This window comes from Carlito syrichta, unplaced genomic scaffold (genome assembly GCF_000164805.1).
Source record: "Carlito syrichta isolate Samal-C Ts95f unplaced genomic scaffold, Tarsius_syrichta-2.0.1 Scaffold305642, whole genome shotgun sequence".
Taxonomy (NCBI): domain Eukaryota; kingdom Metazoa; phylum Chordata; class Mammalia; order Primates; family Tarsiidae; genus Carlito; species Carlito syrichta.
The window spans coordinates 1,393,685-1,408,708 of NW_007249738.1; the positions used below are offsets into that span (position 1 = coordinate 1,393,685).

At 47.9% G+C, this 15,024-nt stretch overlaps 1 protein-coding gene across 5 annotated transcripts in view; it reads left to right on the plus strand.

The window, feature by feature from the left end:
• The first annotated feature begins 4,763 nt into the window (after positions 1-4,763).
• The window catches only part of SLC9A8 (solute carrier family 9 member A8), an 82,317-nt gene continuing 72,056 nt past the window's right edge, over positions 4,764-15,024 (plus strand). For 4 of the 5 annotated variants that reach the window (XM_021714404.1, XM_008061941.2, XM_021714406.1 and 1 more), the window contains exons 1-2: positions 4,764-4,881; positions 6,740-6,921. In XM_021714404.1, the coding sequence (XP_021570079.1) occupies positions 4,856-4,881; positions 6,740-6,921 (208 nt within the window). In that variant the 5' untranslated portion in view covers positions 4,764-4,855. The remainder of the gene's footprint in view (positions 4,882-6,739; positions 6,922-15,024) is intronic. The other variant, XM_021714405.1, reaches the window with a different exon arrangement.

Below are 15,024 nucleotides of genomic sequence, written 5' to 3' on the forward strand. Positions count from 1 at the left end.
ACCTGCTGGGCTCCGGTGATCCTTCCGCCTCAGCCTTCTGAGTAGCCGGAATTACAGGCGCGCGCTACCATGCCCGGATGGTTTTTTGATTTATTGTAGAGATGAGGTCTCGCTGCCCAGGAGGGTCTCGAACCGGCGGGCTCAGGCAATCCACTCACCTCAGCCTCCCAAAGGCGCGGGATTACAGGCTGAGCCACCGAGCCCGGCTTGTTGCTTTCTTACTACAGAGTGGAGTTGCTGCTACATAGATCACAAAGCCCACAAAACCTATACTGTCTATTGTCTGACTCTACAGAAAAAGTTTGCTGATCTCTGCTTTAGACTGAGTGGTCTGGGAGGGTTTCCCTGAGGAGGTGACATTTAAGCTGAGACCCTAATGAAAGAGGAAGACTGGAGGTGGGGGGGGATGCAGAGCTGTCCAGGCAGAGAGAACAGAGAACAAAGGCAGGACCTTTCTCTTGAATCTAATAACAGCTTCTTTTTTTTGAGTCAGAGTTTCACTGTCGCCCAGGCTGGAGTGCAGTGGCACACTCACAGCCACTGCAGCCTCTTCCTGCTGGGCTCAGGCGATCCTCCTGCCTCAGCCTTCCAAGTAGCTGGAAGCATAGGCATGCACCACCAAACCCAGCTAATTTTTTTATTTATTGTAAAGACAAGGTCTCGCCAAGTTGCCCAGGTTGGTCTCGAACCTCTGGGCTCAGGCAATCCTCTCGCCACAAACTTCGCATAGTGCTGGGATCACAGGTGTGAGCCACTGTGCCTGGCTTTACAACAGCCTTTTTTTTTTTAGATTAGAAAAAAAAATTTTTTTTAGGTCAGAATTTTTTTGTTTTTAGATTAGAAAATATTTTTACAACAGCCTTCTAAAGAGAAACACGCTAGAAAAATGTGATGGGGCCCCAAGTCTCTGAGGGTGCTCAGAGGGTGCTGTGGCCTCTAGGGTGACAGCAGGGTTAAGGGCCAGGATGGCCTGGCACCAGAACTTGCTGAACCTCACGCTGGCCCCTTCTCAGCTTGGCAGGACATAGGAGCCCAGGAACTAACTGCATGTTGAATGGCTCTATCTGCCTTTCTGGGGCAATGACTGAGGATTTTAGATTCGTTCTCAGGAGGAGGTGAGAGGAGCCACAGACTCACCCCAGGTGCCCTACTGCCTCACGGCTGGCAGGAGGCCCAGAGGAGGCCAAGGTTGGGAGCCCCGTGACCATCACAAAGTCCTGTGGTAAGGGCAGCGGATGGGACAGCAGATAGAGAGGAGCAGCCCTCAGGGAATGCCAGCAGATGGGGCTTCTTGGTGCCACTAGAGGGGTGACAGCCTCAAGCCTTCCGCTAATAGGGCTGGCCAGAGAGAATCCTGCTCTCAGTACTTTGTGAGCCAGTTCATGCCTGCCGGGCTCTGTGAAAGGGAGGAAAATAAGCCATTCTTCCCATTTTATTTTTACTTTTGAGTTGGATCTTGCTCTGTCACCCAGGCTGGAGTGCAGTGGCAGGATCTTGGCTCACCACAGTCTTGAACTCCTGGGGTTGAGCATCCTGAGTAGCTGGGACTACAGGCGCACGCCACCCGCCTGGCTAGTTTTTCTATTTTTTTTTTTTTTTTTGGTAGAGATAAGGTCTCACCACATTGCCCAGGCTCATCTTGACCTTCTAGGCTCAGGCAATTCTTTCGCCTTAGCCTTCTAACTAGCTGGGACTATAGGCATGTGCCACAAAGCCCAGCTATTTTTTTTTTTTTGGTATATTTTATACAGACGAGGTCTCACTATGTTGCACAGGCTGGTCTTGAACTTCTAGGCTCAAGCAATTCTCCTGCCTTGGCCACCCAAAGTGCTGGGAATACAGGCATGAGCCACCACTCTTCATTCATGTTTATTATTATTATTGTTATTATTATTGATATTATTTTGAGTAGGAGTCTCACTCTGCTGCCCAGGCTGGAGTGTGGTGGCACGCTCACGGCCACTGCAGTCTTTACCTGCTGGGCTCAGGTGATCCTTCTGCCTCAGCCTTCCAGGTAGCTGGAACCACACGTATGTACCACCACGCCTGGCTATTTTTTTTTAATTATAGAGATGGGGTGTCACCAAGCTGCCTAGGCTGGTCCTGAACCCCTGAACTCAGGCAATCCTCTTGCCTCTGCCTCCTAAAGGGCTGGGATTACAGGCGCGAGTCACTGTGTCTACCACCTTATTTTATTTTAGTTTAGTCAGTCTCACTCTGTCACCGGCTGGAGTGTAGTGGCACGCTATAGCCACCGCAGCCTCGACCTGCTGGCCTCAGATGATCTTCCGCCTCAGTCTTCCAAGTAACTGGAACTGCAGGCACGTGCCACCATGCCTGGCTAATTTTTGATTTATTGTAGAGATGAGATCTCGTCAAGTTGCCCAGGTGGGTCTCGAACCCGCGGGTTCAGGCAATCCACTCACCTCGGTTTCCCAAAGTGCTGGAATTACAGGCTGAGCCACGGAGCCCAGCCACTTTTATTCTTTTTTTTTTTTTTTTTTTTTTGAGTTGGAGTCTTACTCTGTCGCCCAGACTGGAGTGCAGTGGCCACTCCCGGCCACCGCAGCCTCGACCTGCTGGGCTCTGGCGATCCTTCCGCCTCAGCCTTCCGAGTAGCCGAATTACAGGCACGTGCTACCACACCCAGCTGATTTTTTGATTTATTGTAGAGATGAGGTCCCGCTGCCCAGGCGGGTCTCGAACCCGCGGGTTCAGGCAATCCACTCACCTCAGCTTCCCAAAGGCGCGGGATTACAGGCTAAACCACTGAGCCCGGCTCACTTTTATTCTTTAAGAGAAAGTTCTATGTTTTCCAGGCTGGTCTTGACACTCCTGGATTCGTAGCTTCCCCTGCCTCAGCCTCCCAAAGTGCTGGGATTACAGCCATGAATCACTGCATCTGACCTGTTCCAGGCATTTAAAACAGAGAATAGCTGGGCATGGTGACTGAAGCCTGTAATCCCAGCACTTTGGGAAGCCGAGGCTAGAGGATTGCCTGAACCTGCGGGTTCAAGACCAACCTGAGCAACATGGTGAAACCTCATCTCTACAATAAATAAAAAAATTAGCCAGGCGTGATAGCACACGCCTGTAGTTCCAGCTACTCGGAACGCTGGGGTGGCCGTAAGCATGCTACTGCACTCTAGCCTGGGTGATGGAGTGGGACTCTAACTAAAATAAATAAACGAATAAAAGTAAAACAGAGAACAAGATTGGGCATGGTGACTCATGCCTGCAATCCCAGCACCTTGGAAAGCCGAGGTGGGAGGATCACTTGCAGTTAGGAGTTTTGAGACCAGCCTGGGCAACATAGCAAAAACCCTTCTCTACAAAAATTTACAAATTAGCCAGGCAGGGTGGTTCACATCCCAGTACTTTAGGAAGTTGAGGTGGGAGGATTGCTTGACACCAGGAATTCAAGACCAGGCTGGGTGACACAGTGAGATGACATCGCTACAAAAAAACTTAATTAATTAATTTATTTGGATTGGAGTCTCACTCTGTCACCCAGATTGGAGTGCAGTGGCACGCTCGTGGCCACCGCAGCCTCGACCTGCTGGGCTTAGACGATCCTTCTGCCTCAGCCTTCCAAGTAGCTGGAACGACAGGTGCGTGCTACCACACCCAGCTTATTTTTTGATTAATTGTAGAGATGAGGTCTCACCAATTTGCCCAGGCTGGTCTTGAACCCCTGAGCTCAGGCAATCTTCTTGCAAAGTATGTTAGGCATCATGTGGAAAAATAATTTAGGGAAAGTGGAAAAGTGGATGTGTTCCTGGTGCATTTTGTGCACAGTGGGGGTGGCGGAAAGTGTGTGTGGGGGATAGGCCTCTAACTCGGGGTGCGGTGGGGGGGGCAGGGTTGAGTACTGTAGATTCTGGAGGTTTTTCTCTGATGGAGATTGGAAGCCACTGGAGGTTCTGAGTGACTGCCGTTTTAAAGGATCACTCTGGCGCCCTGTGGAAGACTCTAAGGATCAATGGTAGAGTCACAGGAGACTATCCAGGGAGCAGCTGCGATTATCTTGTAAGATATGGTGCCTTGGATGAGGAAGGGACGTAGCTGCAGAGGCAGTCATTCAACTCCCAAGGCCTTCCTTTCCCATAGGGTACCAGCCCTCCTCGGGGGTCTCACCTACCCCTCCAACCTCGCCTTTGTTCCTTCCTGCATTCCCAACCCCAATCCTACGGGCCACGGTGGGCATACAAAAGGTCTCTATGAAGTATTTGTTGGATCAATGAGTAAATTAATGAATGATCCATCCCTGGATCACCAGCAACTATTTTCACGCTAGGCATATAGACATTTATCGTCAATAAATTCGTACAGATGGAATACTGGACAACCCCGCCAAGTGCAGGTTGAGGCTCAGCCTGGAAATGTGCCCCTCTCCGCCCCAACCTCCTCCCCCGGCACAGCCGAGGCCAGCAGCTGGGCATCCTTCCTCCACAACTCTTAGAGTGAAGTCCAGGGCAGTGGGTGGAGGACGCTTGCCCTCCGGGTGAGTCACAGTGACCGCACGGGAGTTTCCCCAAAACACCCCAGTCTTGTGGTGGGGAAAAGCCAAAATCTCTCGGGGCCAGATAGTCATGTGGCCCAAGCAGGACACACATCCTGAAAATCCTCGGGACGGGGGGGTGGGGTGGGGGGGAAGAAGGCGGAGTGGAGGGGGGAAAGCAGTGTCCTCCCACGCACCTCCTCCCACCCTCGGGGCACTGAGACGGAGGGATAGAGGGCCGTCCGCGCGCGGCCGAGGACCCGCCCCTGCCCGCGCCTCCAGCGGAAGCCGGAAGCAAAGGTGGCCCCGCTAGCCCCGCGGCTCCGAACTCTGTGGTCTTAGAGGCTCCGCAGGATGGGGGAGAAGATGGCGGAAGAGGAGTGAGTGAGCTTTTTCCGGGGCGGCGGAGGCGGCAGGGCTAGCCCCGCGGGTGACAGCGAGCGCCTCAGGCCGCCCGCTGACCCCGGAAGGCGGAGCTCCCTGTGCCCCTTGGCCAGGGCTGGCCATGCCGGTGCCAACGAGGGGGGCGGGGTGGGTGGGTCTGGGCCCTGGCGGGCCTGCATTCTCCTTGAGGTCGGTCCCTTGAGCTGGGTATCGGCTGCCCGGCGCAGGCCCAGGAGCCGTCTTGCGGAAGCTGCAGCCCATAGTTCACTCTCCCTGTTCTCGGTCATCGATGGTTACTGGGCGCGCTCCTCCGCCTCCTCCAGGAAGTCGTCCGGGTCCCCCACGCCCACCCCCTGCTTGGCCAGTCGCCGCCTCAGTAGCGATCAATTTTCACGCCTTCTCGTCCACTGAGTTTCATTCAACCGTTGACTGTTGGCTGCCTACTCCATTCTAGTCCCTGGGCACATAGTCATCATAAGGGAGGCCGACCAGGAGCGGCCCTCTGGGAGCTTCCATTCCCGTGGGAAAAGACCATAAATAGACAAACAAGGTGGTTCCGGATAGTGATACGTGCTCTGAAGGACGTGTGTTAGGGTGGGAGGGTCTACTTAAAGGTGACATTAAGCTCAAACTTGAATGACCAAAAGGAGGGCAGGAAAGGTCACATCAAGTTCAAAAGGCCCTAGTGAAGAAAGGTTTTAGTGCTTTTGAGTGGAGGAAAGGCAGGGTGGCTGCTGGAGGGGGGTTAGCAGTGAGATAGGGAAGGGGTCTGTGTCCTGCTGGTGCTTCTGGGCAGGACCACTGCTAACCCATCTCCATGCCTACAGGCCAGTCTGTTGCTTGTTGGGATGCCCTATCCCCATTTGTGGAATGAATATATGAAGGTGATCAAGGAACCCTCTGAAGAATCCTGGCTTCCCTCACCTGATAACTTCAGATGTGTTTCTTGGCCTGATAGATCTCATTTCATTTAGTCAGCTTATTTATTGAGCATTTGCTCTGTCCCAAACATTAAACTAGTCCTCGGCAGCACAGAGCTCTTAAGAGATGTTATAACCCTGTGATTTCAGGTTTGGATTTAAAGTTTGATTCTCCCACTGACTGAGATTTGGGCCAAGTTATGCAACCTCTCTGACCCCAAGTGATTCATGGGTGGTCAGGGGAAAATACCCATCTTGGGCATGTTATGCTTATTAAATGAGAGGTGGTGTGTTACCTAGTTCCTGGATGAAGCAGTGCCAATACACATTAGCTGTTATAATCATGATTTTAATTATTACTATTATATCAATATGACCGTGGATCCCAATCCCAACACAGTGTGAGGAGAGAGCTGTGGGAACAATAGCAGTGGGGTGGGTAAATTGGGATGGGGTATTACAGAGGAGCTTTTTGAAATCTGAGAAGGATTTAGAAAGGAAGGGCATTCTAACCAGATCAGCAACTGGAAAAGTCAGATGACTTCTTTGATTTGCAGAAATTATCCAAGGAAAAGATGAGGTGGGGCAGTTGGGGTGGTGTGGCCGTAGACAAAAAGAATGAACTGGAGAAATGAAGGTACTAAGTAAACAGTGTTGGGCTGTGGCATGTGACGGGATGCCAGTTTACCTCCCTTTATCCCCCCATTCAGTGCCAAAGGGCAAGTGGTGTTCTACTTCGACACTAGCCCTGATTTCCCCCTTGTTCCTGAAGCCACCAGGACCACGTGCTGTGCAAGCAGGCAGGCATTTTGTTAATCGGTTTTCCTGTGAGGCCCATAAAACTCCTTGCCAGTTTCTCTTTCTGGTCTGAGGTTGTGAGTGGATCCTCTGGGGCCTTTTTCCTGTATCTAATTCTGCTTTTTATGTCCTCCAGCAGGTTCCCCAATACAACTCATGAGAGTTTCAATGTCACCCTCCACACCACCTTGGTTGTCACGACAAAGCTGGTGCTCCCGACACCCGCCAAGCCTATCCTCCCGGTACAGACAGGGGAGCAGGCCCAGCAGGAGGAGCAGTCGAGTGGCATGACCATCTTCTTCAGCCTCCTCGTCCTAGGTGAATGCAGGGCACCATCGTCTGCCACGTCCAGTGTCTGTGCTCTGTCTGTGTGGTTAACCCTGTCACTCCTGTTTACTTTGTCACATCTTCCTCCTACTTCATAACATCATCACAGTATGCTCCCTGTTCTCCATGAAACCATGGAGCTTAGCAATTCTGAGGAGCCCTTGATGTAATATCTTAGACAGCCTTTGAAAGAAAGAATTAAAGCATTTTAGACCTAGAAAGAATCTTGAACATCTAGTTCAGTGGATTCCAAAGTCTGCTCATGAGAGAGAGAGAGAGAGAGAGAGTGTGTGTGTGTGTGTGTGTGTGTATGTGTATGTAGCTGTAGGAGGAGGGAGTCAAATGGGAAGGTATCTGACTTCTGACTTCCTGACCCTAGCTTCAACCAGAGCAGAATTTTATCTGTTGTATTTATTAGACTTCTATGTGACATTTTCTTCATTAAACATTTTGCTGCAGAGTGCAGGAGCAGAAACCCTTGCCTAGCACCCTGTTCTCCTCAACCTCCATCATTCCGTTAGCCATGATCGTCACTTTGCCATGTCTGCGTACATATTCCAATGCCGTATTCCACCTGTGCTGCTATTTGCTTATGTGATGTTTTTGTTTAAATAATCCACTCTCCCAAATATAAATCTCATTTTGTTCAACCTCCTTTAATGGGTGAGGGTGTGTAGGCTCCAAGAGCCCAAGTGGTCGTCAGACCTGGTTGGTGGAAGACTAGAGACTGAAATCCTACCTGCCAGATGTCAGTCGAGAGGTTTAGATAGAAGGCAAAAACATGAATGCTTCTCAGAGGCAGTAGACAGTAGACAACTATTTTAGACAAAAGAAATACAGTTGAAACTACACAGCCACTTTGATTCGCTGACTAAGGAAGAAATAGCTTAGAATTTGACCCAAGTCCAAATTCTTATTAGAAAGTAAAGTTGGCATGTTTATGTTTTCTGCTTTTCTTTAAGGATACCAAACTCATATTTCTTTTTTGAGTCGGGTTTCACTCTGTTGCCCAGGCTGGACTGCAGCAGCAGTCACAGCTCACTGCAGCCTTGACCTCCTAGGCTCAGGTGATCCTTCTGCCTCAGCCTCCCAAGTAGCTGGGACTACAGGCATGTGCCACCATGCCTGGCTAATTTTTGGTAGTTATGAGATCTAACTGTGTTGCCTAGGGTAACTTCGAATTCTTGGGCTCAAGTAATCCTCCCATCTTGGCCCCTCAATATGCTGTGATTATATGTGTGAACCACCATGCCCAACCCAAAGTCATATTTCTGTTTTTTGGTTTTTTTGTGTGTGTTGGAGTCTCACTCTGTTACCCAGACTGGAGTGCAGTGGCCACTCCCGGCCACCGCAGCCTCGACCTGCTGGGCTCCGGCGATCCTTCCACCTCAGCCTTCTGAGTAGCCAGAATTACAGGTGCGCACTACCACGCCCGGCTGATTTTTTGATTTTATTGTAGAGATGAGGTCTAGCCTGCCCAGGCGAGTCTCGAATCCGTGGACTCAAGCAATCCACTCACCTCAGCCTCCCAAAGGCACAGGATTATAGGCTGAGCCACCAAGCCCGGCTCAAAGTCATATTTCTAATTAGAATTTTTCAGAGGGTTGAAAGGTGGAACTGAGTTTTTATTGAGTATTTCTCTGATGTCTCTTAGGACTGTTTTTGAGGAAATGTATAACTTTTCTCATGTTTATATTCAGACTTTGGGAAGTGGTCAGAAAATTCTAATAATATTGTCATTTTATTTTATTTTTTAGTTGGATTTTCACTCTGTCACCCAGGCTAGAGTGCAGTGGCACACTCACAGCCACCACAGCCTCTACCTGCTGACCTCAGGTGATCCTTCCGCCTCAGCCTTCCCAAGTACTGGGAACTACAGTTGTGTACCACCACACCTGGCTAATTTTTTTTTTTTTTTTTTTTTTTTTTGAGTTGGAGTCTCACTCTGTCGCCCAGACTGGAGTACAGTGGCCGCTCCCGGCCACCGCAGCCTCGACCTGCTGGGCTCCAGCGATCCTTCTTCCTCCTCAGCCTTCCGAGTAGCTGGAATTACAGGCATGAGCTACCACGCCCGACTGATTTTTTGATTTATTGTAGAGATGAGGTCTCGCTGCCCAGGCGGGTCTTGAACCCGCAGGCTCAGGCAATCCACTCACCTCAGCCTCCCAAAGGCGAGGGATTACAGGCTGAGCCACCGAGCCCGGCTTCTGGCTAATTTTTTAATTTATTGTAGAGATGAAGTCTCACCAAGTTGCCCAGGCTTGTCTTGAACACATGAGCTCAGGCAATTCTCTCACCTCGAACCCCCAAAGTGCTGAGATTATAGGCGTGATCCACTGTGCCTGGCCAATATAGTCATTTTTATTTGAAATCCTAGGATCATCCTTGTCTTTCATAGAGTTTTAGAAACTTTTAAGTTTTAGAAACTTTTAAGCTGAATACTGAGAAGGTACATAAACCATAGGGTACAATGGCCTGTACAGATTTCATACACTCTGGTAATTTTCTACTCTGTACATGAAGTTGAATTCTATTTCTGGAGGATTGTTTCCACAGTCTAGGACTCCTTTTTGTTTTCTTTTGTTATTATTGTTGTTGTTGAAGACAAAGAAGAAAAGCAGTTCTTTTCTTTTTTCTTTCTTTCTTTTTTTTTTTTTGAGTTGGAGTCTCACTCTGTTGCCCAGACTGGAGTGCAGTGGCCGCTCCCGGCCACTGCAGCCTCAACCTGCTGTGCTCCGGCGATCCTCCCGCCTCAGCCTTCCAAGTAGCTGGAACTACAGGCACGCGCTACCACACCCAGCTAATTTTTTGATTTATTATGGAGATGAGGTCTCACCAAGTTGCCCAGGCGGGTCTCGAATCCACGGGCTCAGGCAATCCACTCACCTCAGCCTTCCAAGGCATGGGATTATAGGCTGAGCCACTGAGCCCGGCTAGTTCTTTTCTTAAATAAGAAATCTTTAGTCTTCCTTCAGAATTAAGGAGTGTTATTAGTCTATTTACATTACTGTCAGTGTGAGATGTTAGAGAATATAAGAGGCAGGCCTGGAAAAAAACATTTGTAATTACTTCTTTAAAGAAAGGTAAGAAAAATAAGTAAGACTTTCAAAGTGTGGAGTATTTTAAGATTAGCTGTGCTAGAGACCACAAAACAGGTTTCTGTAATGTGCTTTTTAAGCTAGGCAAAATCCTGCCTGGTGTTAATGCTAATCTTTGGGACCTGAAAGCCGAACTGTGTTTAATGGGGCTGTATACCTGTCTTGGCTCGTCTTCTCTTCAGACAGGTTATAAACCTATTCTCTAGAGCCATGCGCATGTTAGGTGGGTTTCATTTCACTTCATCAGACTCTTTTTTTTTTTTTTTTTTGAGTTGGAGTCTCACTCTGTCGCCCAGACTGGAGTGCAGTGGCCGCTCGGCCACCGCAGCCTCGACCTGCTGGGCTCTGGCGATCCTTCTGCCTCAGCCTTCCAAGTAGCCAGAATTATAGGCACGCACTACCATGCCCGGCTGATTTTTTTATTTATTGTAGAGATGAGGTCTCGCTGCCCAGGCGGGTCTCGAACACGCAGGCTCAGGCAATCCACTCACCTCAGCCTCCCAAAGGCATGGGATTACAGGCTGAGCCACCGAGCCCAGCTTCTCTTTTTTTTTTTAAGTAAAATTGAAGTCGTTTTTTTCTCTGTTCTTGTATATTATTATGTATTTCTGATTAGATACCCAAACAATGGAAATCAGATAAAGTTTTTTAAAATTACCATTAACAGGTAACTTGCTAATTCATAGGTATATGAACTATAGGGGACTGAGGGTAATCAGTCCATAGTTTATTCTAGACTTCAGAAGCTCCTGACCTGGAATTTGCTTGCTACTTTTGTTTACTCTTTTAGTTAATTCAAATGAAATTGTAGCTTTTGTGTCCTGTAAGCATGCCACAGGATTACATCCTCCCCTTTGCTGAGGAGGGACGACAAAACGCTTACTTTAGACTTTCAGAAGCTTGCATTTAGCCCTTGCTGATCTTTAACTGCACAAGAAACAGTGGTGAGTCATTATTACTGACTTAGACTAGTTTAACAGTTAACATTGTACCAAGCACAGTGGCTCATGCCTGTAATCCCAGCACTTTGGGAGGCAGAGGCGAGAGGATTGCTTAAGCCTAAGGTTCGAGACCAGCCTGGGCAACTTGGCGAGACCTCATCTCTACAGTAAATCAAAAAATTAGCCAGACATGGTGGCACAAGCCTATAGTTCCAGCTACTTGGAAGGCTGAGGTGGAAGGATTGCCTGAGCCCAGCAAGTCGAGGTTATGGGTGGCTGTGAGTTTGCCACTGCACTCCAGGCTGGGCCACAGTGAGACTCAGACTCAAAAAAAAGCAGCAATTAACATCATTTGACACATACATTTTATGGATCATTAAACTTCATGGAAATATTAAAATTGACATGTTTGTGTTTTAATATACTTTATTTTATTTTTTATTTTTTTTATTTTTGAATTGGAGTCTCACTCTGTCACCCAGACTGGAGTGCAGTGACCGCTCCCGGCCACCGCAGCCTCGACCTGCTGGGCTCCGGCGATCTTTCCGCCTCAGCCTTCCAAGTAGCTGGAATTACAGGCGTGTGCTACCATGTCCGGCTAATTTTTTGATTTATTGTAGAGATGAGCTATCACCAAGTTGCCTGGGTGGGTCTCGAACCCACGGGCTTAGGCAATCCTCTCACCTCGGCCTTCCAAAGTACTGGGATTACAGACTGAACCATTGAGCCCGGCCTCTCATTCTTTTTTTATTGTAGTAAAATAAACATAACGGAAGGTCTTAGGGTCTGTAATACTAAGTGATCTATCACAGAAACACAGAACTGAGTACCACATGTTTTCACTCATAAACAAACCTTGAACAATTATCATAATACTATAAAAAAGGGATTGGCGGTAATGGGAAACTGCCAGGGGAGGGGGGGTACACCTCATCCACAAGGGTACTGCATAATGATCATTTGTATACCTGACCCTAAATTGTATCCCACATTTAAAATATATATATATATATATATGGCAAGACCTCATCTCTACAATAAATCAAAAATTAGCTGGGTGTGGTAGAACATGCATGTAGTTCCAGCTACTTGGAAGACTGAGGTGGAAGGATCACCTGAGCCCAGCAGATCGAGACTGTGGTGGCTGTGAGCATTCTACTACACTCCAGCCTGAGCAACAGAATGAGACTCCAACTCAAAAAAAAATAGGCCGGTCTCAGTGACTCAGCCGGTAATCCCAGCACTTTGGGAGGCCCAGGCGAGTGGATTGCCTGAGCCCGTGGGTTCGAGACCAGCCTGGGCAACTTGGTGAGACTTTATCTCTATAATAAATAAAAAATTATCCAGATGTGGTAACACAGGCCTGTGTTTCCAGCTATTTAGAAGGCTGAGGCGGAAGGATCGCTGGCGCCCAGCAGGTCAACACTGGGGTGGCCGTGAGCATGCCACCACACCCCATCCTGGGTGACCAAGTGAGGCTCCAACTAAAAAAAAAAAAGTTAAAAAAAAATACACATAACATAAAATTTAGCATTTTAACCATTTAAAAATGTACACTTCTGTGGCATTTTGTACATTCCCAGTATTGAGAAATCATTACCCCTATGTGGTTTCAGAATATTTTTTACCACCTAAAAGGAAACCATGAAAAGCAGTCAGTCCCTACCCCATTCCTCTAGTCCTTGGCAACCACTGTTCTGTCTCCTGTCTCCAGGAATTTTCCTATTTAGACTATTTTATGTAAGTGAAATAGTTTTTACTTACCATAATATTTTCTTTTTCTTTTCTCTTTTTTATTTATTTATTTTGTTTGTTTGTTTGTTTTTGAGTTGGAGTCTCACTCTGTCGCCCAGACTGGAGTGCAGTGGCCGCTCCCGGCCATCACAGCCTCGACCTGCTGGGCTCCGGCAATCCTTCCACCTCAGCCTTCCAAGTAACCAGAACTACAGATGCGCGCTACCACTCCCGGCTAGTTTGTGATTTATTGTAGAGACGAGTTCTCACCAGGTTGCCTGGGCGGGTCTCGAACCCTCAGGTTCAGGCAATCCCCTCGCCTCAGCCTCCCAAAGTGCTAGGATTACAGGCTGAGCCACCAAGCCTGGCCTGTTTTGTTTTTCTTTGAGTTGGAGTCTCACTCTGTCGCCCAGGCTGGAGTGCAGTGGCACCCTCATGGCTACCCTAGCGTTGACCTGCTGGGCGACGGCGATCCTTCTGCCTCAGCCTTACGAGTAGTTAGAACCATAGGTGTACGATACCACGCCTGGCTAATTTTTTATTTTTATTGTAGAGACGAGGTCTCACCAAGTTGCCCAGGCTGGTCTTGAATCCATGGGCTCAGGCAAACCACTTGTCTCAGCCTCCCAAAGTGCTGGGATTACAGGCTGAGCCACTCAGCCTGGCCAGCATAATGTTTTCAAGGTTCATGCTGTGGCATATGTTAGAATTGTGTTTCTTTTTATGACTGAATAATATGCCATTGTGTAGATGTATTGCATTATGTGTATTCATTTATCATTGATGGACATTTGGGTTATTTCCACCTGTTGTAATACTGCTGTTGTGAACAGTTGTATACAGGTTTTTGTATAGATAAATATTTTTATTTCTCTTAGATGTATACCAATCAGTGAAATTGCTGGATCAAATGATTACTCTGTGTTTAACTTTCTCAGAAAATTGCCAAACTCTTTTCCACAGAGGCTGTGCATTTTACCAGGGTTCCATTGTCTCCATATTTTTCCCAATACTTGATAATTCCTGGTTCTTAAAAAAATTAAGGCCAGGCATGGTGGACTCAACGCCTGTAATCCCAGCACTATGGGAACCTGAGGCAAGAGGATTGCCTGAGCCCAGGGGTTCGAGACCAGTTGGGCAACTTGGCAAGACCTCGTCTCTACAATAAATTAAAAAAAAAAAGTAGCCAGGCATGGTGGCACATGCCTGTGGTTTCAGCTACTTGGAAGGCTGAGGCGGAAGGATCACCTGAGCCCAGCAGGTCGCAGATCGAGGATGCAGTGGCCATGAGTGTGCCCCTGCACTCCAGCCTGGGTGACAGAGTGAGACTCCAACTCAAAAAAAAAAAGAGACTCCCCATTAAAAAAAAAAGTCACTTTTTAGAAATCTAGCTTATTACAAAGAAAGAGAAACTGATTCCCTTCCCTTGGTGTGGTTTGTTTGTTTTTTTTCTTTTTTGAGCTGGAGTCTCTTTCTCTTGCCCAAGCTAGAGTGTAGTGGCACACTCATGGCCACCACAGCCTCGACCTGCTGGGCTCAGGCGAGCCTTCTGCCTCATCCTTCCAAGTAGCTGGGACTACAGGTGTGCACCATCATGCCCAGCTAATTTTTTTTTTTTAATTGTATAGATCAGGTCTCATCAAGATTGCCCAGGCTGGTCTCAAACCTGTGGGCTCAGGCAATCCTCTCACCTCGGCCTCCCAAAGTGTTGGGATCATAGGTGTGAGCCATTGTGCCCAACCCCTTGGTCTGTTTTTCTGTCTGCTCATGTGCCTACCTTTTTTGTTTTTTCCAGACAATAGGCATGTTCATTAGTTACCTTTTGTTTTTAAGTATTGGAACTTTTGTCTGGCTGTTAGTATTTAATGCAGGATTTTCTAACTAGGTTAAATATTTATATAAAAATAACACTGTGGCAAGATATGGTGGCTCACACCTGTAATCCCAGCACTTTGGGAGGTGGAGATGAGGATTTCCTGAGCTCAGGAGTTTGAGACCAACCTGGGCAACAAGGCCAGACCTTGTCTCTACAATAAATCAAAAAATTAGCTGGGCTACTTGGAGGGCTGAGGTAAAGGATCACCTGAGCCCAGCTGGTTGAGGTTGCAGTGGCTGTGAGCGTACCTACTGCATTCCAGCTTGGACAACAAGAGTGAGACTCCAACTGAAAAAGATAAAAGAAAAAAAAATAACACCACAGATTGAGAGTGAAAGCACTGAATGAAAGGAGGACAATATGTTTATATTTACAACTGTCTGGCCACCTGGTGATTTTTGGTGAGATTAAAGACATCGAATTTTTCTTTTTTTTTTTTTTTTTT